The 25,378-nt window shown below is 34.1% G+C and overlaps 5 protein-coding genes across 6 annotated transcripts; 2 read left to right on the plus strand and 3 right to left on the minus strand.

Annotated features, from left to right (window-relative positions):
- Positions 1 to 316: 316 nt before the first annotated feature.
- LOC126836493 (uncharacterized) lies at positions 317 to 1,097 on the minus strand. The gene is made up of 2 exons (XM_050569967.1): positions 784 to 1,097; positions 317 to 703 (listed from the first exon to the last, which is right to left on the minus strand). The coding sequence occupies exons 1-2, from the start codon at positions 920 to 922 to the stop codon at positions 453 to 455; spliced, it is 390 nt and encodes a 129-aa protein (XP_050425924.1). The 5' UTR covers positions 923 to 1,097; the 3' UTR covers positions 317 to 452.
- Positions 1,098 to 1,341: 244 nt separating this feature from the next.
- Positions 1,342 to 6,114, plus strand: LOC126836492 (cyclic AMP-dependent transcription factor ATF-7). 2 transcript variants are annotated; one of them, XM_050569965.1, is made up of 10 exons: positions 1,345 to 1,578; positions 2,383 to 2,446; positions 2,821 to 2,954; positions 3,015 to 3,090; positions 3,160 to 3,271; positions 3,458 to 3,539; positions 3,940 to 4,023; positions 4,097 to 4,150; positions 4,271 to 4,350; positions 5,107 to 6,112. In XM_050569965.1, exons 2-10 carry the CDS (start codon positions 2,437 to 2,439, stop codon positions 5,285 to 5,287), a joined length of 813 nt encoding a protein of 270 aa, XP_050425922.1. In that variant the 5' UTR covers positions 1,345 to 1,578; positions 2,383 to 2,436; the 3' UTR covers positions 5,288 to 6,112. The 2 variants fall into 2 exon arrangements, with proteins under 2 accessions (XP_050425923.1, XP_050425922.1); XM_050569966.1 differs by lacking the exon at positions 4,097 to 4,150 and having other exon boundaries at positions 1,342 to 1,578; positions 5,107 to 6,114.
- A 3,434-nt stretch (positions 6,115 to 9,548) lies between these two features.
- Positions 9,549 to 12,827, plus strand: LOC126837178 (uncharacterized). Its single transcript, XM_050571005.1, has 3 exons — positions 9,549 to 9,778; positions 10,002 to 11,133; positions 12,750 to 12,827. The coding sequence occupies exons 1-3, from the start codon at positions 9,759 to 9,761 to the stop codon at positions 12,825 to 12,827; spliced, it is 1,230 nt and encodes a 409-aa protein (XP_050426962.1). The 5' UTR covers positions 9,549 to 9,758.
- Positions 12,828 to 13,403: 576 nt separating this feature from the next.
- On the minus strand, positions 13,404 to 14,606 carry LOC126837180 (uncharacterized). The gene has a single exon (XM_050571006.1). The coding sequence runs from the start codon at positions 14,604 to 14,606 to the stop codon at positions 13,404 to 13,406; it is 1,203 nt and encodes a 400-aa protein (XP_050426963.1).
- A 3,189-nt stretch (positions 14,607 to 17,795) lies between these two features.
- On the minus strand, positions 17,796 to 22,536 carry LOC126836606 (uncharacterized). Its single transcript, XM_050570164.1, has 3 exons — positions 22,391 to 22,536; positions 19,525 to 19,646; positions 17,796 to 19,456 (listed from the first exon to the last, which is right to left on the minus strand). Exons 2-3 carry the CDS (start codon positions 19,634 to 19,636, stop codon positions 18,108 to 18,110), a joined length of 1,461 nt encoding a protein of 486 aa, XP_050426121.1. The 5' UTR covers positions 19,637 to 19,646; positions 22,391 to 22,536; the 3' UTR covers positions 17,796 to 18,107.
- Between the last annotated feature and the right edge of the window lie 2,842 nt (positions 22,537 to 25,378).

Raw genomic sequence — 25,378 nt, forward strand, 5'->3', positions numbered from 1 at the left:
TATATATAGATAAAAAATAGTTGAACTAGGAGTCGCTGGTTAATTATAATACAAGTGTGGGTTAGTACTAGATGGTTGTGGTGTAATCCCTAAAGATTAGAAGTTTGCTGGCCAGACATATTTTGAAACACCTAAAGTATGCCCTATGTCAGGCTAGTCAGGGTAACTTAGATAGTGTGTGTGCAAATGTTATAGTTTGCTTATCTAAAAATATGTATACTACAATTAATAGAAATAGAAAAATTAACAACCAATAGCTTATACAACATTTTGGTGACTAATTATATAATGAAAAGTACAAAATATTTACATAGGTATACAAATTTATATATTTTGTTTTATCTGTTACATATTAAAAATTATTGAAATAACCTCATTGATTAAGAAAAAAAATATGAACTAAGCATTAAAAAAACCTAAAGCCAGTAGTAACTGGTTATAAAATTAAAATATTAGTTATGTAATGCTTCAGAAATACCGATCCAATCTAATGCTGATAAAAAATTATCTTCTTTTGTTGGTTCTTTGTCCCAATTCCAGTATGTTAATTTTTCAAAACTACATTTGGCAGTCAAAGTCTGTTTTTCTTCATGATCACTTTGAGCTATCTCACAGAACACGCCCTTGTAGCCATTCGGAATTTCTAATTGGGTACCGATTAATGGCTTTCCACGAAACGAGCAATAAGTGATGTCCACATTATCTGTGGAATAGATAATACAAAATATATCATAACAGTTGTAATGTGATTACATTATATTAATATGATATTATAAAACAAACCAGAGTTTTTATTTTTCGGATTGTAAGGTCGGAAGTAGTTAGTGACGTTCGCACGACTTTTAGTGTGTATTTTGCATGGCAAAAAGTGAAGTTGGTCCTCCGAAATATTTTCTAATTCTGAAGGAACAACAAAATTCATTGTCAATAAATAATTACTTTAATCGGTTAATAAAAATCTGAAAAGTAAAAACAAATGCCTTCGACAGTAATGTTCAAAGCGTTTTACAGTAATATTTTGTTTAAATGAGAATTAAAATTAATACTTATTAGTTATGATTGTTTAGTTCACATTTGATACTTGAGTGATATCACTAGAGAGTTGGATAGTATGGTTATCAAATATTATTGCAGTAAATTTACCGCCAAAAAATAATACAATCACCTTTATTCTTGGAAGAAACCAACGTTTTTAAATTGCAATTTCTTAATCTTATAACGTCTATGGTAAATTGTAGACTCTTGGAAGAAACATAAAAGTAAGAGTTGATGTTATCAAAAATGATGTTCAGAGATCTGTGATAATAATTTTTACGAAACAAAATACGAAAGTTGGCAAATTATTACATTAGATTAAAGATTTTAGAAGGTGTAGGTATTTTATTATTTTATTTTATTTTATTTTCAATCATGTCGTGTTTATTATTTTTTTGTGCAAGTTCTTTATGTTTAATGGTGTTTAGTTATTATTGGTAATTCATATTTAAGACATTTTTTTCGTAATTAACTAGTATTTTGCCATTCGGCTTACTCGCGTTAAAATGTCTCGAAGTGTTAATTTGTATTAAAACAAAATATGTAAGTAAATAATAAATATTAACTTAAGAGAATAGTATGTTCTAGGTAACTGAACTCAATTATATAATATATTTTATTGGATATTGAATTCTTTTTTATCCATTGTTTATTAATAAATAATTTTGTTTAGGCTGACCACTAATCTGAAACTAGAAATTCACAAATTGCAGCACATTTTGTGCAAGTTAAAGTTAGGCAATAAATATTTTTGTATAGGAATAATTAAACGTTATATGACAAATATTTAAAGTAATATGATCATTTTTAAAATGCTTATTAGTTGTTTCTGGAATTACATGATAGCCATAAAATAAAACAATCATAAAGATGAGTAAAATTTACTTGCACATATAATATTGTATACTAACTAGCAACGTCTGTTGCAATGTTTTTTTTACAGATTTAAAAATAGTATAAAAACATAATAATTAAGTATTAAAAAAAAATAAGTACCTAAATAAATAAATAAAACAAAAAATATAAAGTAAATTTATAAGTTAATAACTAATTCAATAATATGTTTTACATTTTATGAAGATAATAAATAATTTATTATATTGACTATAAATCATTGACTGGATATCAAAACAAAAAATATATATACAACATTAAATTGAAAGAAAAAAATATGGTTAGGATGATACATTCATCAATATATAATTGTCTTAAACATATATTATGTTAAATATATGTTAACACTTAATATTTTTATGTACATAAATATTATATTATAAACATAATATTATTTTAACTTATATTTTAGTTTTAAAAAATTTGATTGTTACATTATACATATTGTTACAGATAGATGACAAACAAAAGTATTTCCAATTGAGTGGTATCAGTTAATTCATTAAAATGGCTTTTGGTAAGATAATATAACTGTAATATACTTAAAAACCCTCAACCATAAAAATTATATACTCTCCGCGTATATAATGACGTATTTTGGCAACAATGTTGTCATTTTCAGCGCTCACGACAGACTGAGAAATACGTCATATTTGCCGAAATATATAACTTTTATGGTAAAGGGTTTTTAATATTATTTTATTACATATATCCATAAGTTGCTTAAGTTTTTTCTAGTGTAATATATTTATTCATTTATAATAACATATAATTGTTAATTGACAGTAGTACTTGCCTATTATTGCAATTACATAAAGACTATATAAATGCAGGGTTCCATTAACTGTTAATTATATTCATGTATTTAATTTAACACTTTTTTGTTTATAGAAGATCAAATGCCAACCCCTAACACTTTTATCAAACACTGTGAAGATGTTGGTTTATTTCAAGAGTTGCAAAAAGTTAACCCGTTTGATGAAACATTCAAAAAAGCAGTTGAGTGTGATGAAATAGTTGGTTATGTAAGTATTAAAAAAAATAGTGAACAATGTGTCCTGTTATAAATAAATGTTTATCTTTAGAGGGTTAAAACTTCAAGTTCAAATAGTAGTGAACTGAACACACCCTTCATTGTGCCTATCACATCTGCATTGAAAGGTAATAAAAACTCTTTACAGTTATTTAGCTGTATTAATTTTGGCATGATTTTCCAATATTTATTTCCAGGAAGGATAAGTTTCAAAAATCTTAGCCTGGGGAATCATACTGATGAGTCTCTATTACTAGAGAAAAAACCTGTTGACATTGTTCCGAATTTTAATGTTATACATCCTATTGAGTGAGTATTGCATTTTGTTTAACTTAGCCCATTCCTGATACAGTAATAAGAAGCCTCATATAAATTTACATTGAGCGTTTTCTGAAACCGCACTGTACCAGTTACGGATCAATGTATTCTTAATTTTATAATATGCCCAATCGAAACGGATTATGTTTATAATAGTATTTAACTATAATTATTTAGTCCTTCGAGGTTTGTGGAAAATATTTCAGTAGCTCATGGAAATACTCCTCCACCATTGGTACCAATCATCACATTGCCAAAAGTAAGAAGTTATAAATATTTAATTCATAAGTACATATTTCCATTACAAATACTTAATCGGTTTGTTAGATTCTAACACGATTTTCGAAAAAGAATTAAGTTATAGAAATGTTTTGTTAAAAAATGTTAGAAACTGTAAAATCCTTCATTAAATTTAAAATTAGTAATCCCTAAAAGTAGATTAATGGCGTTTCATAATACTTCTTGGGCTTTATTTATATAATAACATCTAAAATAATAACTTAGTTTAAAAATTTAATATAAGTCGAATACTCTAGTATTTTGAAGATCTTTGCTGTAAACCCATAATGTTGTTTGAAATTGTTGAGAATTGTTAAGACTACTTGCTAATTTGTGGTATTATATTCTTTTATTATAACAAAAACAATTTATTGTTATAGATTTTACCTATGGTAGTTCCAGAAACTCAACTAGCCTCCAATATAGCCAGCATACCATCAAATAATGTAGTTGCTGTGAAACAGGTAAATATTTTGGAATTATGTACCAGTATTATAAAACTAATAATGTAAAATAACTATAATAATAATGTTTAAGGCGTTAAAACAAAATCTCATAAAAAAACATGGGAATACAATTACAAGTTTAAAAGTAAGTCGGTAAATACCTACTTACATTACAAACAAATTAGATGTTTTTTTTTAATTAATAACATAGAAATGTTAAAAAATTTAATAATTTTATATTAATGCGTGTTTTTTTTCTAAATAGGAATCCAGCAAAACCTTTATAGAATCTGGCTCTTCAACTGTTATGGACGCTCAAAAACAAATGTTGCTAGAAAGAAATAGGTATGTAATTTCAGGTATGATATGACATACCTGAAATGATAAATTACAGTGTTGTCTGAGACAGTAAATGTTAATGTAATAAATCAGGACTGTAAATATATATAAGTATAACATATTTGTACATACGGGACAGGCCATTTGTGTGTTGCTTCAGTGAGGGATGACGGATCTTTTCCACTTTTTTGTTTAAATTTTTAAGAATTAAAATCAATACTAATTTGTTTAATTTAAATTCCTCCATCCTCTATTCCAAGTTAAAATATGACTTTCTCTTGATGAATTACATTGTTTTTTTGTCCTACATTTAGTATATTATGTTATCAAAACCATTCATATTTAGCCCTTTGTTTAGAATATGTGTTCAAATTTAAGTCGTTACAAATTTTTGTTAATAACAATTTTATTTATTTTTTAATGCATAACACATAAAGCTTATTCTTGTCCCTTTTGTTTAAAAGTATGTTAGATTTGTACAAAAATGAGAAATTAAATTTGCTCTTTATAAAAAAAAATGTATTTTAAAGTTTCTTCTTTAAGTGTTACTATTATATAATAAACCATGAGATTTATATATTTTTTGGAGGGATGAAAAAAGGAAATATATTCATTTTTTATATTTATTATGTAAAATGAAGTATTAGTTTTTGGAAAAAATGTACTTTAGCTCTGTTTGTTTTTTACCATTTAAAATATTATTTATTTAAAACTATGTAAATGACATTAATAATAATAAACATTACATATTTTTTTCTTTAGATCAGCAGCAAAAAGATGTAGACAAAAACGTAAAGAGAAAATTGAGCAACTCATTTTGGATAATCAAAAACTTACACGTCAAAATATCTTGCTACAAAATATATTGCTTGATATCATCACGAAACACGAAAATATTTCAGTCAAAATACCTCCAGGCCTGTTAACTAAAAAAATTAGATAAGTTATTTTTATTTTGTTTAAAAATGTTGTTTTTGTTGACAAATTATTACAATTCAAAGTGTATTTGAACACACAAAGCTCATTTTTTTATACCAAAGCTTTTACATAGCCATTTCTTTTTTTTAATGTTACCTACAATTGTTTTAAGATATAAATGTATTTTTATCTAAATCAGTTTTACTTTTTTTTTAAATTGTACAAAACAGAATGGTTATTTTATTTTTATAATTTGTAGTCAACATTTTATTGACATCCTAGTTTTAAACTTATCAATAGTCTATGACACAAAATATTGCCCAACTCTGTATTTGGTTTTCGTAACAACCATTCCAAAAGGTAAAATATTTATTTTGCTTTAGATGAAAAGCTATACTGCACTGTTGCCTTTCTCGATTCTGCTAAGTCTTCGATAGCGTCTGGCACAGGGTAAGAACTGTAATCTTTAAAACTGCAATAATAGCCAGTAATTCTGACCCTATATTAGCCTTTATATTAACTACTAACATAGAAACATATAAAACTATCTACCAACCTGTTACTCAAAAATTACTGTTAAGACACATCTGATTATACAGAATATAGTTGTTGGGAACTGTCAAAGTCTCCAACGTACTATTTGTAAAGCCCCATATTATATTTTAATCGTTCTATGAACAAAGACCTATACATTTCTTCTGTGACTGAAATTACTGAATCATCAATAAATATTCCTGGCAACCCTCAAAAAATAAGGTGGTGTTGTCGTGACCTGTTAGTTTAATATAAAAAAAGTGAAAATAATATTAATTTATTCTGTTGAAGATCCTCCACTGGGGCCTCTTTGCTTTATCAATCTGCAATTTGTAAATTGTACATCTATTATGCTTATTGTTCTACATTGCAACATATTGCAGAAATAAAAATTAAATAAACACAAAAAAAATGTCAAACATAATTTATTATTCATTATTTATAACGGTAATGTTGTCATAATTATTTATTACACAGATTAAATTTTTATTTTTATATACCTTATTAACCTCGAAGATGCTGGAGGCTTTATACAGAATACTCTACCATAGTTTATTATGATCTAAAGTTTAAAGCAAACTGCCAATGGTAGGTGATCGATAAGGATCGGGCTCTGTTAAGTAAGATACTAGGTTATGGTATATTCAATTCTTGGTTTAGAAATAACGACTATTTTAATATTTTTAAATGACTGTAACTTTTTAAAAAAATGAATTTTTTTTCAAAAACGCACCGTCTTGCCCTCCGAAATATTGTTCTCTTTTAATTTTATAATGGGTGCTTTTACTCTAAAACCAAAATTAAGCAAGTTATTTTCAGTTGGCGTAAACATGTTTTTACCACTGAAAATCACCGGTGCGGGGCCCTCTTAAAGGGATTGCATGCGGTCTGTTTTTAAACATTTTGTATAGGCCACATTTAAGAAAAATGAGGATTTAATATATTTCGACCATGTCAATTAATTTACCGAATAATTTGTATAAGCTTTAAGATATCATTTTTAGTTTAAATAATTTTATCTATGAGTAAAGGTCATTTTGGTTTATTTTAGACAAAAAGCCAGACAAAATTTCGGCTACATAGGATGGTCCAATTTAAATGTTTTAAAGAGTTTTCAGTTCTTTGGCTAATTTACTAGGTATGTTATTTAGGGAAGCAGATTTTTATTTAAAAATAAAATACAATATGTTTTTTTTTACATAAAAAAGCAAAAAATCAAAAATCTGTTTCCTACATAAGTATCCAAAGAACTCGCATATCATTACAAATTTGAAATTGGACCATCCTAAGTAATCGAAAGTTTGTTTGGCTTTTTGTCTAAAACGTCAAAAAATCAGAGCGCACGCAATCCACTTAACTCTATTTCTTTGTCCCGCCCGAAATTTTAAACTGTAAAAATAAAGACTCAAAATTTATTGTCGACCAGTTACAATTTTCAGTAATTCACGAAAATTTCAGAACGAAATTTAAAGAAGATAATCATACATTATTCCCTGTACGAAGAGTACAGTGAAATAAAAGCGAAAATAATGAATGAATTGATTTAGTTGCAATTGATATTCAACATTTTTTTCATTTCGTTTAACGACTCGTCAAAGTTGTCGAGATGTTCTTTTAGAGAATCGGCCACTGCTTTAAATTGGGACTCGTCGATTTCTAACTGTACGCAATCGCCCTCGTTTTGGCTATTGCACATAGCTTGTTTCTTTTCGGTCAGTTCTTCTGCACACTTGTTTGGCACAATAGTGTTTAAAATTTCACTAACTTTTTGGGTAGCAGAACATTTGAAATCGGCCAACTGCGATTTCAGAAGTCTTATCTGCCTCGAACGTTCCTCGACCGTTCGTTTTAGGTCGCAGATATCTTGTGTAATCGATCCTATAGTCTTATCCCTGAGATTCAGTTCGTTAACAAGCTGTTCCCGTTCGGCCGCGTGCTTCTGTGCTGCCAACTCCACAGTTTGCATGCACTTCTGAGCGTCTTGTCGTTGTTGAGCCAACGTCGATTCCAACCGCCTTACCTCTTTCACTTGCTCGTCTACTTGACACTTGAGTTTTTCGCCATTGTCCTGCGCGTCGCAAAGCTGTTTGTTGACCATTATCAGTTCTTTGCCGGTCGCATCGAGTTCGACCTTTAGACTGTACACCTCGTCATTGATCTTGCACTTCTCTTGCGTGTGCTCCTCGCGAAGCTCTTCGATCGTTTTCTTCATCTTGGCCACCCGGTCGGTCTGAGCGTCCAATTTCTGTTGTCGTTCTTCCAGCGTCTTTTTTGCTTCGGATAAGTCCGCCGTTCTTGCGTTCAACTGGCACTGCAGACCAGTCAGATCCGTTTGTAACTTGACAATGGTATTATCTGTGGCTATTTTCAACTCTGTCATTGCAGACCTCAAACTCGCATTCTTCTCCTGGGCCTCGGCGATTTTGTTTTCGATTTCTTCTCGTTTGGCTTTCTTATCAGCCACTTCCCTCTGTACCATGGCCAATTGCCGGGCGTTACCTTCTAGTGCAACCGTCTCTTGGTTCAACTTGACGCGCAGCTGTTTGCTCTGTTCCACCGCTTCCGTCACGTTTTTACGCAGTTTACACGTTTCGGCTTCAAGATCCGACTTGGCGGTTTCCAACTCGATGATAATGTGTTCTTGTATTTGACATCGGTTGCTCAGATCTGCCAACTCGCATCTCAAACAGTCGTTTTCGTTCCGACCTTTTTGAATTTGCTCTTGCTGCGCTTGGTATTTACCACACAGTTCGTCGTAACTCGATATCAACTCATCGAAAAGCATTTTTTGTTTTTCAATGATCGATTTCATCCAGGAGCCAACGGAAGATTCTTTTTTCTTTAAGTAATCCCTCTCGGCCACTACGTCGTCATAATCGCATAACTTATTCTCCAGCTCCCGTATTCTAGTTTCGCCCTCCACCAGCTGACTCCATAAAATCTCTTGTACCCGTTTTCCGGTCATTTTATATTATTTTACTCACGAATTTTGATACAGGTTAATTATAAATTAATTAATTTTATAAAAATAAAAATTGTTGGCACTCACAATAAACACTGTAGCTAATGAGTTTCCTCGGAGATTAATATATATATATATCGATTTCTTAGCTAATGCATTTTGAAAGCTAGTAACTGATTACCGCCAACTGTTCATAATTAAAGTTCATTATAGTTAAACCAACTACATACGTTTGATTAGCCTAACTATTTATTTAGTTAATTAACTATACATTTATTATGCCCCTAATCGTTACTTTAAACAAAAAATCATAATAAAACTCATACCTATCTCATCGAAACTAAAAATAGTGTTTTTTACAAGATCAATATAACATTTTACAAAATTTAAAGTTTACGTTTATAAGAAATACGTTTTAGGTGTTATATACTCGTCAAGTAATTAAGGAGCTAAACGCTAAATTGGTGGGTTAGCCTCCCCCTACTTTAAAGAAAGTAAATTTATCTGTGTGCTTAGTGAAAAAAAGTTCACAATTTAGTTATCTATTTACCTTTAGCTGTTCATTATTATAAATTGTAATATTTTTAGAAATATTAAAGAAAGTATTTTAAGGTCATCCTCGTATCACGTTTTCTTTTACATTTTTTTTAATATTTATCAAGTATTAAAGAAAATACATCTAACACAAACTGGTCACACTCTCTCAATTACACTACAAAGCGTGGATTTAGGGTCAATAGAGTGTGAGTTGAGGCCAATCAATGAATTTGGCAAAAAAATAAATGTACTGGTCATTTTACTATGAACAAATTATAGTACATAATACAGTTATAGCAACTAAAACGCTATACTGGCTGAATAATTTTAATATTTTTCCATCGAAACGAGATACCTACAAAACAAAATTACATGAACGCCTAATACACTCAGCTGATAATTTAAGTTTCCACAAAATTTTAAGAGACTTCGAGTCACCGATAAATGCATCGAGCGGTTGACAATGTTGAAAATTCAACAAAGGTAAAACACGCGTTCTTTGTTTGAAACGTTGTTAGATTGTTTTATGGTCGAGGCTAAACGAACCGGTTGGTGATTTTGCCGCCTGCCAATTTTCGATGACTTTGGAATTTCCTTAAAAGTCCAGTTCTAAATACTAGGCTATGTCTAGTGAACGAAGTCACCGATTGCACGTTCGTTTAGTCCCTAAATTAGTTGTACAATAAACTTGCTTGTGTATTTGCAGTGTAACCAAGATGGCGATGTCCCTGAACCGAAACTGTTTGTATCCGACAAAGGTTCAGCTACGCTACAGTTCTTTTAAAAAACCACCGACGGTTTTTTGTCCGAGGAAGCCCAGTCTGTACAATCCCAAATCCTTGCGTCAGTCTGTGCGGAATCTGCCCATGTTCAAGTCTAGAGCTACCCCCAAGTTTGGCATGGAACAGCAGTGCGGTACGGTAGTCGAGAAAACTAAAAAACCTAAACCACCCTGTAGTGGGGCACCCATTTACGAGATAATCAACAACGCGTTGGACTCGTGGGTAAATAAAGCGAACGCATTATTCATGGAAACTATAGGCGGCTACGCTGGCCTGGCCACTCCGACGTACAATGTCGCTTATGATTTTTCTCACCGAGTCATAGAAGGCGGACCGATTAATTATTTCCAAATCACACATGCGTGTGCAAAGAAATATCGCTTGAAATCTTTGGACTTTAAACACGACAGAGTAAAGAAGTCACAGTGTCCTTTGAGTGATGTAGATGCGAAAGTTCAGAGTCGGCCGAGTGATAAAACGACTCCGCCAGAACAACCAAAGCCCAAAAGATATAAGACGGGCGTTGAATCTCCGTCGTCAGAGGAATCCGAAAGAAAAATGACACTGAGGAGGAAGTCTAACAAGAACGCTAAGAATAAACGGAAAAAAGTTAACAAGAAGGACAGTAAAGAGATTGACCGAGAGGATAACCACGAAAAAAGTCACAAACGGGATGCCGAGCAGCAGACGTCGGAAACACCTTCCAATTCGAAGCTGGTTGATTGTAGCAAAGATATACTAAAAAGTCACAAACAGGATGCCAAGCAGCAGACGTCGGAAACACCTACCAATTCGAAGGTGGTTGATTGTAGCAAAGATAAATTAAAAAGTCACAAACGGGATGCCGAGCAGCAGACATCGGAAACACCTTCCAACTATTCGAAGCTGGTTGATTATAGCAAAGATATACTAAAAAGTCACAAACAGGATGCCAAGCAGCAGACGTCGAAAACACCTACCAATTCGAAGGTGGTTGATTGTAGCAAAGTTATACTAAAAAGTCACAAACGGGATGCCGAGCAGCAGACGTTGGAAACATCTTTCAATTCGAAGCTGGTTGATTGTGGCAAAGTTATACAGTATATTTTTGCAAATTCTTTACAAAATTTTAAAATATCTATTGGAAAAATAATTAAAAAAAAATAATTGTACATGCCATATAATTGTTTTATAACATCATACTATGAAACAAATTAATTATTGACCTGTCTCACAACACATCATTTATATCATCTTTTTTCAGGCTCATATTCTTCATTTTTGTTGACTTTGGTAATGTTGGTTTACTATGATAAATATTATGGTTTTTTAATTTAATACATTATATTGCCTATGTTTTTTTTTTATTAAAACGACAGAAAAACATATCTTTATCAATACAAGTATACCGAACACAGGTGCGAAGGAGTCACCTTCAGCTATCTATAGGAATTATCCAACAGTAGTGTAGCTGGGTTGATGTGGAGCTTCAGTCTTATCACGTATTTTTGGGCAAACTTCTTGACTTCTAGTATTGTGAGCAGCATCATGTCGCGGTGAATAGTGTTTCTGTCGTACCAGTATGCTGCAATAATGGTACGCTCTGCGTGCCTGTATAATTATATTTATCAGGATACTGTTTTTCTTTATAAACGATAAAAACCACAGTGCACAGTGGCGTATTTGGGAGGATCAATTTTTTCCTTAACTCTTATTTTATTTTACTAGCAGTATAAAAATAAAAATAAAAATAATTTTAGTAAAATAATAATTGTTATTAATAAAATAACTGTTAATAACAAATATTGCCAATTTTGAAAAATAACTATGTGTATTTACAATTTACATATATCTATATATTATATACAATATGTATGTTTGGCTGTATGTATTATATATATGTGTGTGTGTTTCTATGTAAAACGTATTATAGCTATTTTTTTACAAAAACGAGTTACGTTATATTTTCATTTAAACAAAAAAGGTATCATTTCCTGTTAACTAAGTATAGGGAATTTAGTTTTTTTTTACCAAAACGTATTATTTCCGCTTTTGCTTTAAAACGTGTCATTTCATGTACAAATTGTAAAGGAGGCCTATTTGCTTTATATAAAACATATTATTTCCATTTATTTAAAGAAAAAATTAAAATTGTATTTTATTAAATTTATATTTAAATGATGACAATATAGGTACTATACAATACATTTTACCGCGAATCCTCTTAATATAATAAACAGATAAAGTGGTTCAAAATGCTACGGATATATTGTTAAATTTCTGATGTAGTGAAATAATTTATTCATTTTTATTTATTATATTTTACGTTATTATTTTAATGTGTACCTACTGATATTATGACATCGAAGAGACAAGCTCGATTGATGTTAAACTTACTTACTTGTATTATACGTAAGTACTTTATTTGAATTTTATCAATTTTTTAATTCATACTAGAAAATAAAATATGCTTTTATTAAGTTTCATAAACCTGTTTAATACGTCTTATGGACCAATAATTGTTATACGTAACTCATTTCATAAAACCCTAACTGTTTTTTGTTTTATAAATTTAATTGTTTTATTTAGAAACCCATTTCCTACCAATGTATTAATAAAAATATCTATAGTTCATAAATATTTATAACTAAGAACTAATGCTATAATAAGTAAAAACATTTCATTATTTTTAGGAACCACAGCTCAATACACAGAATAGCACAAAATATGTAATCAAGCCAAAAAACAAAAAGACGCCCAAAACCTCATGAATTTTTTCACTGAAGACGCCAAAGAGTTATTATTAATTTGATTTAAAATTGTAATGTATATATAATTTGTAGATAATATGAAATATTTTTTTGTTATTCAATTAATTAAACATAATATTATATCCTAAATTGTTTGTTTTTTATGAAAATACAAGCTGTCCGGAACCGGCGTTGCCTGGGATTTAGTTTGCCAGGGCTGAGTAAAATAATTACAAAGAAAAAAAAAAGTCGGTTCTCCAGATATTGTAAAGCTTAAACATTGTCTAACTCGGCTTTTTTGGATCTACATATTATGTACGTTACATTATATTGGTTATGTCCCCTTCTTACTCAAGGGTCCCAGTCCCAGATTCAGTTCCAATGTTTAATAGCGTCCCCAGAATCGGCCTGTTCCTTTAATCATCACCTACCATTCGCTCGAGTACCGTGGTTACCATGGTTACAAACAAAGTGTTTATTTCGGGTTAGCAACGAAAACGTTCTGCATAGAACACCTCATATTTTTTATCATTTATTTTTTAAAACGCGTAGCAGTAATTTTTGACGTTAAGAACTTATTTTGCCTCCATTTTGCGTTTAAACGTCTCCGGTAATGTCGTCGTGGTCGACGTGATCACCACCCGGTTGGCTCCTTGGATGCTTGTTGCAGGTGACGGCGGCCGCCTTTGGCACTATGCGCTTTTCCATGACGGACAGCAGGACGCCATCGGTGTCGGGATACCAGATCGGCGTCATGTTCAATACTCGATTAGCCGATTCCCGGGTATGGAATGTGACGAACCCGTGCGTGCTCTGCGGCACGTCTGCCTTGGAGTAGCGTAATATGCGAGCGCACACGATCGTGCCGTATGTGCCGAAAAATGCGCGCAGGTCTTCGACGGTTACGTTGTCCGGTATATCGCCGATGAACAGCTGATGACTCTCGGGCAGGTTGATCTTGAGTTTTTTGTAGTTGTCCGACCGGGATCTTTTTTCTTTGACCGTCAGCCACACACCGTCCTCGGCCGAAAACGATATGGGCCGGTTGTTGAGTACCTCCTTGGCCGAGCTTTCGTCCGCGTAAGTGATGAACCCGAAATTCTTGTTGATCTTCATGATGCGCAAACTGTACAGCGGGCCGTGTTGCTCGAAGAACTTTTTCAGCTCGTTGTACTTGGTGCCAGACGGTATGTTGGATATGTACAGCTGGTGGCTGATTGGCGGACACGAGTCGCCGAAGATACGCAACGCCGATGGCGATTTCACGCCCGCCTTGCTGCCATTGCCGCCTCCGCCACCACCCTCAGAGGGACCCTCGTCGCCACTGCGCAGCCATCGCTCAACGGTCCACCGGTCGTCCGTGGCCGCCGTCAACTGCTTGACGGTGGCGTCGTTCTGCTGCGTGAAGTAATAGCTGATCATTAAGTCATTAATGATGATGAACTCGTTGTCCACGCTCAGCCGGAACATTAACGAATGCGAAAAATTGCTCTTGGACGCGTTCGCTTTGACGATGTCGCCGAACACCCTGCCGACCATGCACCACTGATCGTCGAGCTGCTGCATATCGAGCATGTGTATGTTCACCTCGCAGCCCCGGTAGTCGAGCTCGGCCAGGCGTCTCTGGACGTTTTCTCGACCGATCACTGCGTTCATCTGGCCATCGTATACATTTCCGTGCAGGAAGGTCGACTCGTTGCTGTAGTTGTCGATTAATCTGTCCGGTTCTTTGCTCAGTTTATTGTAGTACTCGTGGACGTATTTGGCATGGTTGGTCTTGTTGTACATGATATTGGACATTTTTTGGGTCAAGTAGTATACCAAACGCCGGAGACGAATAAAAACTCAAATAATATTGTATTCTGTCACTACACAGACTTATATTTTAAAATAACTGTTTGGTATACATGTATGTATTATACAAAATCAATCTATGTAGAACTGTATATATTTATCTACCGGTTTGCCGGCTGTTATATATTTGTTTCATTGCACATTTAACACTATTTTGTGGCTACTCCTACCGACTGAGCCGGCCCCAAACGACTGGTCTATTTGGCCAACATCGGTTATTATGGCAATAGGTAATTGGCCAGTATATTTCTAAAGATCAAAATACAACCTAAGATAACCGCAAATCTGTTTTATTATAATGTAATTTCTATGGAGATACTCGAGTATGCTTGTATTTCAACCAAGCTTTTTTTAGTCGATCGAGATAAATAATATTGTAATCGCCATATTATTATGAATAAATAAATAAATAAAATAAATTTAGTTTTGTGTTTCGACAAGTTATTAGATTCACTTTAGACAAGTAATTGTTTTTATGGTAATTCTCGAATACTCTAATAATAAAAATAAAAAATTAGAATGCAGTACAGCTATACGTTTTACGAATAGCAAATTGTACAAACATTTTAACATGCTAAATGTCTGCAAGTGATTTTGAATAGATACTCAATAAATTAATTATACATATTAATGTACAAATTTTGAAAAATGAATAAGGCAAAATATTAAGAATTCAATAAAGTAAAGCTTAAAAATGCAGCAAACTTTTATATTTGCAATATTTTATTCTACTATTAAAATATGTGGTACGGTTTAAATATACTCGCGTGTCCAGTAACAATATAACAATATAAGATCTATTTTAAAAGTATTTTAGTACACTTTTGATGTGGTAATATTGATCGAAGAAGAAAAATTAGTGTACAGAATCAGAGATGGCCTATGATAGACACAGATCACCCAATGACGATTATCACAAACATGTGACGGACGGTTTAGGCGATACAGTTCCAAAGGACGTGTTAATCGAATTTCGTTTTCATTAGTGTGTTAATTTCGCCGAACGTCTCGTTGAATTCTTCCATTTGCGCTTTCATGGTATAAGCCGCATAATCCAAATCTCGATTGCTATCAGTTTCTGTTGCCGCACAATATCCACTGTCTCTAGTGTCACAAGACAATTCTTCGTCGTCCTTCAGCTCCTCCGCATACTTGATCAGCACAGTCATGAAGGAGTCTGCTTGTTCGCACGCGTCCTGGATAGCTGAACACTTGAACTCGGCTAGTTGCATTTGCAGACGTTTCACTCGCTGCGAACCTTCTTGGACCACACGTTTCAACTCGCACATCTCTTGCATCATCCACCTTATCTGCTTGTCACGCTGGTTCAATTGGTCAGTGAGGTCTTCCCGTTCGATCGCGTACTTTTGGGCTGCCAACTTTGCTGACTGCACCAAGCACTTGGCCGCCTGTCGCTGTTGAGCCATCGTCAATTCCAACCGTTTAATCACCATGGATTGGGCGTCCACCTGTCCCTTGAGCCTTTCCCCTTCGGTGTGCGCGTCACAATACTGACGGTTGATCGCCATCAGCTCGTCGCTGCATTTCTCGACTTGGGCTTTAAGTTCCTTGATCTCCTCGTCGGCCTTGCTTTTCTCCTGTGAACTCGAGTCCCGGAGCTCGTCCATCATTCTGTTCAGGCGGTCCATTTCCACGGCCTGCGCATCAAATTTCCGTTGACGTTCTTCCAACAATTTGATCGCTTCGGTTTCTTTTTCGCCTTTCGCGTCCAGCTGGCACCAGATTTCGGTCAATTCATCCTGTAATTTGCCAATAGTGTTTTTCTTTTTTTCGCCCAGTTCCGTTAACGAAGACTTCAAACACATGTTTTGCGCTTCGGCTTGGCCGATTTTCTTTTCGGTTTCAACGCGCTCGGCTTTGTTTTCCGCCATGGCTTTCTGTAACGATTTGTCTGCCCGTTCCGTTCTTGTACACATTTGTTGGCTGTTCTCGACTAGATCCGCTATCCTCTCAGTAAGCCTACACGTTTCTTTTTTAATATCTGAAATGGAGTTTTTCAACACCACGATAACGTTATCTTGTTCCTGGCACTTAACTTCGAAGTTTGTCAGTTCATTCTGAAGCCCGACGTTTTCCTTCTGACTAATGCATACTAGTTGCTTATGCGATTCCAATTCACAGAAAACACCTTCTTGTGTTACTTGTACGAGTTCATTCATACGTTCCCCCTGTTTACGGCTAACCCAGTCTACCCACGCATTTATTTGTTTCATTTTAGTTTCCAGAAATTGTTTATCGGCTTTAACTTTGTCGTAGTCGCAGATCATATGCTCCAATTCCCTGATACGGTTTTCGGCTTTGTTTAGTTTGCAATTTAACTCTTCTTGGATTTCGGTCATTATTTAGCTATTTGCTTAAATATTTAGTAATTTTGTGTTAATTTGTTATAATGTGTTATATGTTTTAGTATCAAGTTTAATTAATTGTGTAAACAAATTATTTAATTTAGATTTCTCGAGCTTATATGTTACCTTGGAGATAATGCGACCAGCAATTTTTAAACGACGTTACCGACGTTGTGGTTAGGTTAGGTTTAATTGTGGTTGTAACAAAGTCATACACAGCACATTCTATTGAAATAGTTCAAGCTGAAGAAAATGTATAAAAAACAACTATGCAAAAAATTGAGTGAGGTTGTTTAAAACTGATTTATGTAATACATTTTACATAAATACATTAATAAATTAATAATTTAAGGCAATATATGTAATAAAAAACTAAGTTAGTTTTGGGGGACTTAATAAATTCTATAAAGAATGAGCAGTTATTTTGGATTTACAAAGTGAACAAATGTGGTTACTGAGTTACACTATAGGTGTTAAATCTGTAGTACACCCACTCTTGTCTTTTTCAACAAGAGTGGTCTTTTTTCGAAATATAATTCATTTTTTATAAACTCTTCTGCTTTTTGTAGTACTTAACTATAGTCAAAGCTTGTTTATTTATATTTACAAACTGCGATATTTTTTTTTGTTTTATACAATTATTTTGGGTAGTACTCAGTTCTTGTAGCTACAACTAACACAACAATATTTCACTTATAAAAAAATATTTTAATAATGTATTATTTTGAAATTACAACAATATAATACGAGACATTACAATGAAAATGTGTCTACAACTCCTAGTAGGCAAGTAATCTGAAATATATGAATTACCACTGACAAAAGGAGTAATAATAATATTAACATTATTAAAAAACAATATTTTTTTAGCTACGCATCGAAGCTAAAAATAATTTACGTACAGTATAAATAATATATTTATGTATTTTTGAAATGTGGCGTTTAATACAAAATGACTATTTTGTCGACTGGCTTATAAAATATACATTATTTCGTTCATTTAGACCTTTGCCAATTTGAAGTCATGTCGAAATCATGTTTGATTATACACCCACTACATGGGTATTGGTTGTTTATGAGCCTATCCATAAGAAGCAGCGTATCCCATACGCCTCATAAGCGAGTCCCTCAGAGCTGGTTGGACAGCCCGTTCCAAGTGCCTGGCTAACAGGCGACGTACGCCTTTTACAAACGCCTCTTCCATTTCCATCATAAGACGGTCGTCGGCCATAGGTGTAGGTTGATTGTAAAGTTGCTGTTGCTGGGGCTGTTGAGGTTGTGGTAATTGATGTATTTGATGTATTTGTGGGACGTGTTGAGGATATTGTTGTTGTTGTTGTTGAAAGTGTTGTTGAGCCGGCAGCAAAGGTCGTGGTCGGTTTATCTGTACGTGTCGCAGGCGCGGTTCTGGGCCGCCCAGTCCTGCGCCGACCGTTACAAAGCCCGCAGTGCCCTTTGGCGGCGACTCGGTCGACACCTGTGGAGGAGGCGTCGTAGCCTGTGGGGGCTGCTTCGGTGGACTTACCGGTTTTCCTCGATTGCCACGACCGCTGTCCGCCTCAGCTGAATAGTGGTCATCTTCCGCCGAATTGAATCCAACGTCTATGCCGAAGCGGTCTTCATCTTCGTTGGACGACAACAACTCTTCGCTGCCATCTAGTATATGCTGATAGCGGTCGCCATCATCCGTGGCCGCCACTTGCATCTGTTCCCTGCCACCGTGTCCCATGCCGACGCAGTTGTACGCGTGTACGCTCAACATAGGCATCCCAGACCCATCGTCTGTTGCGGCTGTACCTAGATCGTCGCCAGGGTCGTCTTCGGCAGCATCGTCTACAAACGCCGCTGTCGTCCGTATAGTCATGGTACCTGCTGTGCTACTGGAACCGAGTCGATTGTTGCCTTGCACACCACCGCCTCCGCCGACCGGTGCTGCGGTGAACCCGAGTCCCATTCGACGGCCGCCGGGTCTCAGCCTCACCGCCATGTCACAGCCCGCCGTTGGTCCATCGATACCGTTGCCGATCCGCCTGCCGTCCGGATGCACTATACGTACGGTACCTGTGACCTGTAACGGCCTTCCGAACCGCATCCGGGCTTCCAAGATGCCAATGTCTGGCCGGTACCGACAACCAGCCGATGGATCCACCCGTGCCCACAGGCCTCCACCGTCCATTACTTTGGCCCGTAGTCCCGTCACGTACATCTCGGCACCTCCCGCAGCCCTGAGTCGCTGGTGTAGCGCATACCCAGATAGATCCATAACCGGCGGTCCGGCCGCTCCTTGTCCTTGTCCCGTATGTCTCCGGTTACCCGCCGAGTCCATGACAGCAGCCAACGCTTCTTGTACACGAGCCGCACACCGATGATCGGCTGCCACTGCCGACGATTGTCCCGTTATTCTAGATTCTCCAACATTCGCTGGTAGCACTACAAACAAACAATTCAAAGAGGTTAGTCCGGCGTTTCTAGCATAGAGCTTCGTACCGTGTACGTACTTGTTGTGGTCTCGGTACGCTTGAGTACAACGGCCTCGGCGATCCAGCGGTCCGTGGCAGCCGGAAGTGACATGGCCAAAAGATACGTCCAAAGTTTTCCTATCAAAGCCATTCATGTACGCCTACAAATCATAATATTATGTATAATGAAGTCATCTAAGCAGTGACCTACTCTTTAATATAATACAGCTTGTAAAAAAGAGTTTTCTGAATATTTATAAAGCATTAAAGTCAAATTTTAAAAATGGTTTTATTATAATATAACTAATAATTAAAATAAATAATAATGTGTAAGAATGTAGCCAAGTTGGTCAAAACCCAACTAGAAAAAAATGTTTTTGATTCTTTAATTAAAATAATAATATATATTATATTGTATTATACAAGTTCACTGTTAAAAAAAAAAAGTACAACATCTTCGTCTAGAAGATTCATTAAAGCAAGTATATTAGACCGCCAATCTAACTTACGTTTTATGACTTAAAATTACGGATACCACACTAAAAAGTAGTCCAGTTCTGCATAAAAAAAATTGTTAAATATTTATTTAATGTAAGTACTGAATTAAATGGTAAATATAAACGTTAACGTTAACAATTGAAGTAAATTTCTACGGTAATATACAATCGCGGTTATATACATTGTGTTTAGAGGTGGACGAAAAATTATTTAGAACAATGATCGGCGACTTTATAATATTAATGGTTATTGTACAATTTTATCTAACTTATGTTTATTATACAAAGTAAGATGGTAAACATATATTACCCGAGTAGAATAGGTTTATGTTATGGAAGGTAATGCCTTAACGGCCTATAGAAAATACAGTAATTTAACTATAAATTGGTTGCTTTAAAGCAACAAACTAAAACGATTCGGCTCTCAACATAATTATGTAACATATCATAATATAATATTCACTCGGCCTATAAACACCTGAGATGGTTTATCAGAAGGTTTACCTATACTTTTCCATTATGGGCATCAAAAAGCTTTCCAAATAATACAAAGCCGCTTCGCACTATGGTCAAAGCTCAAAAGGAAAGAGATGTAGCTGTGTCAACACAGTACAACACTTGATGACAACTACATTTCGGGTCGGTGAAGTGAAGAGGAGAATGTAAAACAGTGCAGTCGATTAAAGAAATTTAAATTATTAAGTAAAGATGATATTAATGGATGGACGAAAATTAGCAAGTGCGCGAACCCACATTATCGGATATTCAATTATGTTATACTACATAGTATATAATGTGCAATGGATTTTTTTCACATTACAACCACTACCTACTCAGCTCATTATAAACTTTTAACGAAATGAACGTTATCGATTTGAATCCAAATTTCTAAATGGTTATGTTTTGCTCTCAACCTATCCGGCTTCCCACTTTAAACACCTACCAGTTCATCGCAAATCAAAACCGGATAAACCGTTATTGTGATACTGATTTTAATAATTATGACTTCAGTGGATTTTTCTTTTTAGTACTAAACTAACCCATTACGATAATAGTATCTACATCACAACACCATGTTCCAACATTTTAATAAATAGTATAAAATAGTAAAATATTTTATAGTTTGATACTTATCGAGATTTCATTATGCCTGTTTTGTTTTAACTTTTGTTAGGCTTCCAGTAAAAAAAAAAAAAATATAGTCGGTAAGAAGAGAATAATGTGCAAAAATAAGAAGTCGCCCAGAGAATTATTTCAAAGATTACTTTTAAAATGAAACACACCATTAATTTTCTTTACTAGACTTGTATTAAGAATATTAATGGTTAGAACACGAGAAAAATGGTGCATTTTTTCAAGAAGAAATGCAATTGATCTCAGAGCAAAATAACACAAATCAAGTCGATTTTTGTAGTGCATTAGTTAATAGATATTTTGTAATAATGTATTTGTAGCATTTTTAATATGCTACACCCGTGGTGTACACGAGTATAAGAAATGTTACTTGTAAATCAGTGAGAGTAAGTATGACAAACAAAAAAGCAAATATAATATTTAAAATTAATTTTAATATTATGCTTTTTAAGAAAAAAATGTATTTTTTTACAATACGACAGTATTGTCTGTCATCCTTCATGTCATTTAAATCATTTAGGTCTTAGGGTACACAACTTAATTAAAATTTACCAATTTAACTGATATATTTTATTCTGACCTAATCTAACCAAGTCGCTGTACTAAAAAAAACATGTGTCGGCCGCTATTAATCTACTGAAAATTTCATCCCATAAACATCCGGGACGAGTTTTGCACACAAAGAATAATATAGCAACGTAATATGTACAACATGTTATGTATACATTTGCGTTATAATATATCATTCCTTTATTCCAGATCTATCAACAAATTGCTTGGTGTAAGCAGTTTTGTGTTATACTATGGCGTAAACGAATTTTGGTGACTATCAATATCTCTTAAAAATTATCTCTTGCAAAAACATTTAGTTTACGGATTAAAGTATATCCGAAAATTAAAAATGTATGTAACGTTAGGTTTGAATTAAAATTATTGCTTTTAAAATTTTAGCGTTTACATTCGCCCCACTCGTGAGTTCATCCATTCGTTTAAAATTAGTTAACACGACTGACCTTATAATAAACGACTCGGCACAAAAATTGGTAAATTTTTTAAAAGAAGATGAAATAAACGCCTCAATTCTTATAACCATATAATTGTATTTACATAATATATGGTATAGATTATTTATTGGCATAATAGTTAGGTGTAAAACGGACATTTCGTTGAACATGTTTTGACGGCTTACATTCCTTTTTTCATTTAAAATATAGTTTCACTAAAAAAAAAAGCAAAAAAAAAAAAACTAATAAAAAAGTATAATAGTTACGTACCTGATTGTTTATTTTAAGCACTATTTTTTAGTGTTGTCCGGTCTCTGCTCTACGGTGATCTGACTGAACGCCAACACTGTAATATTATATTGTATCGCGGTCGTAACGGCATGTAGAATGTTCTAGGTTGCGGGGCGCGTGCCGAGTCGTTTGGAGATAGTAATTGCACGATAAACGATAATCGTTTTTGAAAAAAAAAACCAACCATTGGTAGTGAAAACGAGGCGGTCCAGTGAACTCGAGCGCATACACATGACACTGTACCATTGTTTGTCGCATCCTCGTTTATTGTTTTACGCACATGCATTGTGTCCGGTGTCGTCACGAAGGCGGCACGTCGAAGGATGTCCGTCCTCTTCGTCCTAGGTAGTTTTCCGGACCTAGACCGCGCACAATGCAAACGCGAAACTCCTCGGTCGCCTTTCGGTTACCTCAATGGACTTTTCCGCCACTCAGATTACCACTCGCATGCATTACCTAACTGCGTTGATCATTTCTCATAATGTCTTTCCCATTGGGCCATAATGCCTAACAATCGCAATGGGCTGATGACGGCGACTTGGATAAAGTCAGTTGGACAAGAGTCACATTTTATATTTTGTTTTGTACTTACATGGCCTCAGCACATACACTTGCGAGTTTATTAAACTTTACACGGTAAGGTTAACTTTGTGATGTCAAGGATCTCCTGTAAAGCGTTATTTTTAGCATAAAAGCTTTTTTACAATTACTAGTATACATTATTGTTATTAAATTGGCTTTTAATTGATTTCATGTAGACGTATACTCAAAATACATAACCGTAGTGTGAAATTTTCGTGTATAAGTTTTACATCTTTCCTAACAAAAAATTGAACGCTTTAATCAAATAGTAAAGCTCTCCCATTTCCATCTTCAAAACAGCACTTTACAAAAATACTTTATCGATTTCAAGAACTCGTCACCTGATAATGAAATGGTTCTTTATCATGGTGTTGAGAATGTTAATGACACTCATTTTAAAGCTTTAAATATAACCCACGGTCAAGTGCCGCTTCGTCCCTGGCCGTTAGATTAGGTAAATACTGATGTGCTTTTTTGTGCACAATCTCGGGTCGAGGGATGTTTGCTACAATTTGTGACTCCGTGTACTTATTTAGATTCGAAGTTTTTATACTGTTTAGTGTATGATTCGGGCGAGGCGTACCTAATCGGCTGAAAATCAAGCAGAGCTCGATCGTTTTTTTTTTTTTATTGCTGCTGCTGTGTTTAAATATTGTAACACGTCTACTACTACTGGGAATTCAGACTACGATTATGAAAACTCTAGCATGGCCTAATCAACTTATAGTAATGCATCGTCCACTTTTCACGCGGACCCAAAATTATCTCTCCGTTTCGATAATTACTGATGTTGTTGTCGGTCACGCGCTAATTACCTGGCGTGCTCGCACTTGCCCCATCGCAACCTTATTAGCTGCAAAATACTACAACTATACCTGCACAAAGTGCCACTACTCCTGGACGTCTACTGCTGGCCCTGTCTAAATACTATTAGTAGGACAACGGCTCGGCCAGTAATATACTGTGCGATGCGCGAAGCTATTGCACGATGGTTATCAGACCGCGGAGTGAGATTTCTTCATAGCACCGTCGTCCGACGGTGGAATAATATGTATTTTAATATTCATTGTTTGAGCGCTGGCTGTGCGTTATAACGACGATAGTAATAATAATAATAATAATATTATTAACATTAAAAAACAACGACAACGAGAAAAATAATAGAGTATGCCTATGATTATGATGAAGCAGATGCCCTCATTGTTTGGCCCAAGTACCGGAATTGTCCCCCAGGCAGACGGTCGGTGTAACCGTACAATCGTTTCCGACCACCAGATAATCAGATTAGAGGAACTTGTGACAAATTGTGATGCATCAATTTTTATTGTCATTATATATTTTTTTTTTTGCATTGTATGTTTTTGTTTTGTGAAAATAAATTGTGTCATAAAAATCTGATATATTTTATGCTTTAAATCTAAATATAATAATACAGTTATTTCTCGTTATTCGTTGATATGCCCAACGTAACATCAGTCAGTAGTTACTATTTTCTCTTCAAATTGAACTTTAAAACATAATATAATATGGTCTATATTACTTTATATTACTATAGCTGATAGGACTACTTTTCCATATACATTTCCATACTTGGTGTAGTCCTGTTGGTTTCCTATTTTATTTTGAGATGTTCACGAAAATTTCCCATTAGCTTCCCAATTCCCGGTGCTATAAGGGTATAATAAATAAAAATGAGCCATCGAGGTTTCGCTGATAGAATACTTTTAAGCCTACAAATAAAATTGTTTTTGACAAGAAAAAACATTTAACAACTTTCTCTAAACTCAAAATATATTTAAAATATTCAATTGATCATTTTATGATAGCATTGATATGTTAGATACATTTGTTGGAATGTATTTAGCATGTTAAACTTATTTTATTTTTTAATTATTATTATATACGGGATATAGGTGTACATGTAAATATTGTCATTTTGAGATAAATAAGTATAGTTTAATAAGTTATAACACTAGGCGATAAGCATAAAAAGTTGTAAAATATTATATTGTAACATTCTTCCTTTAAAATATAATTTTGCAATTTTTATATAGCTACAACATTAGTAATTATTAGGTTTAGACATATTTATACGAATTAAAAAAATGTTTATCAGTATGAGAGGGGATTTTTTAGGCCTTCGATGAGGCATTAGACGGGTTGTATTTTTTTAAATACATAAATTGAGTCAATTTGGTAGTTTAAAGACATAACCTTGTTTATTTATGTTAATAAATTGTGCTACGGTTTTCATTATGAATATAGCCTATGAAGAAACTAACTTTTCATTTCTAATATAGTCCCTAATTTCTCAAGTATAACTACTGATCTAACTCAAAAATTATAATTAAAAAGTAATAATTACATATACATCGTTTTATCGTG

This window comes from Adelges cooleyi, unplaced genomic scaffold, assembly GCF_023614345.1.
Source record: "Adelges cooleyi isolate 19-005CV unplaced genomic scaffold, UGA_ACOO_1.1 ACOO_flye_CR_arks_rails_tigmint_CR_PRNA_247, whole genome shotgun sequence".
In the NCBI taxonomy this organism is placed as follows: domain Eukaryota; kingdom Metazoa; phylum Arthropoda; class Insecta; order Hemiptera; family Adelgidae; genus Adelges; species Adelges cooleyi.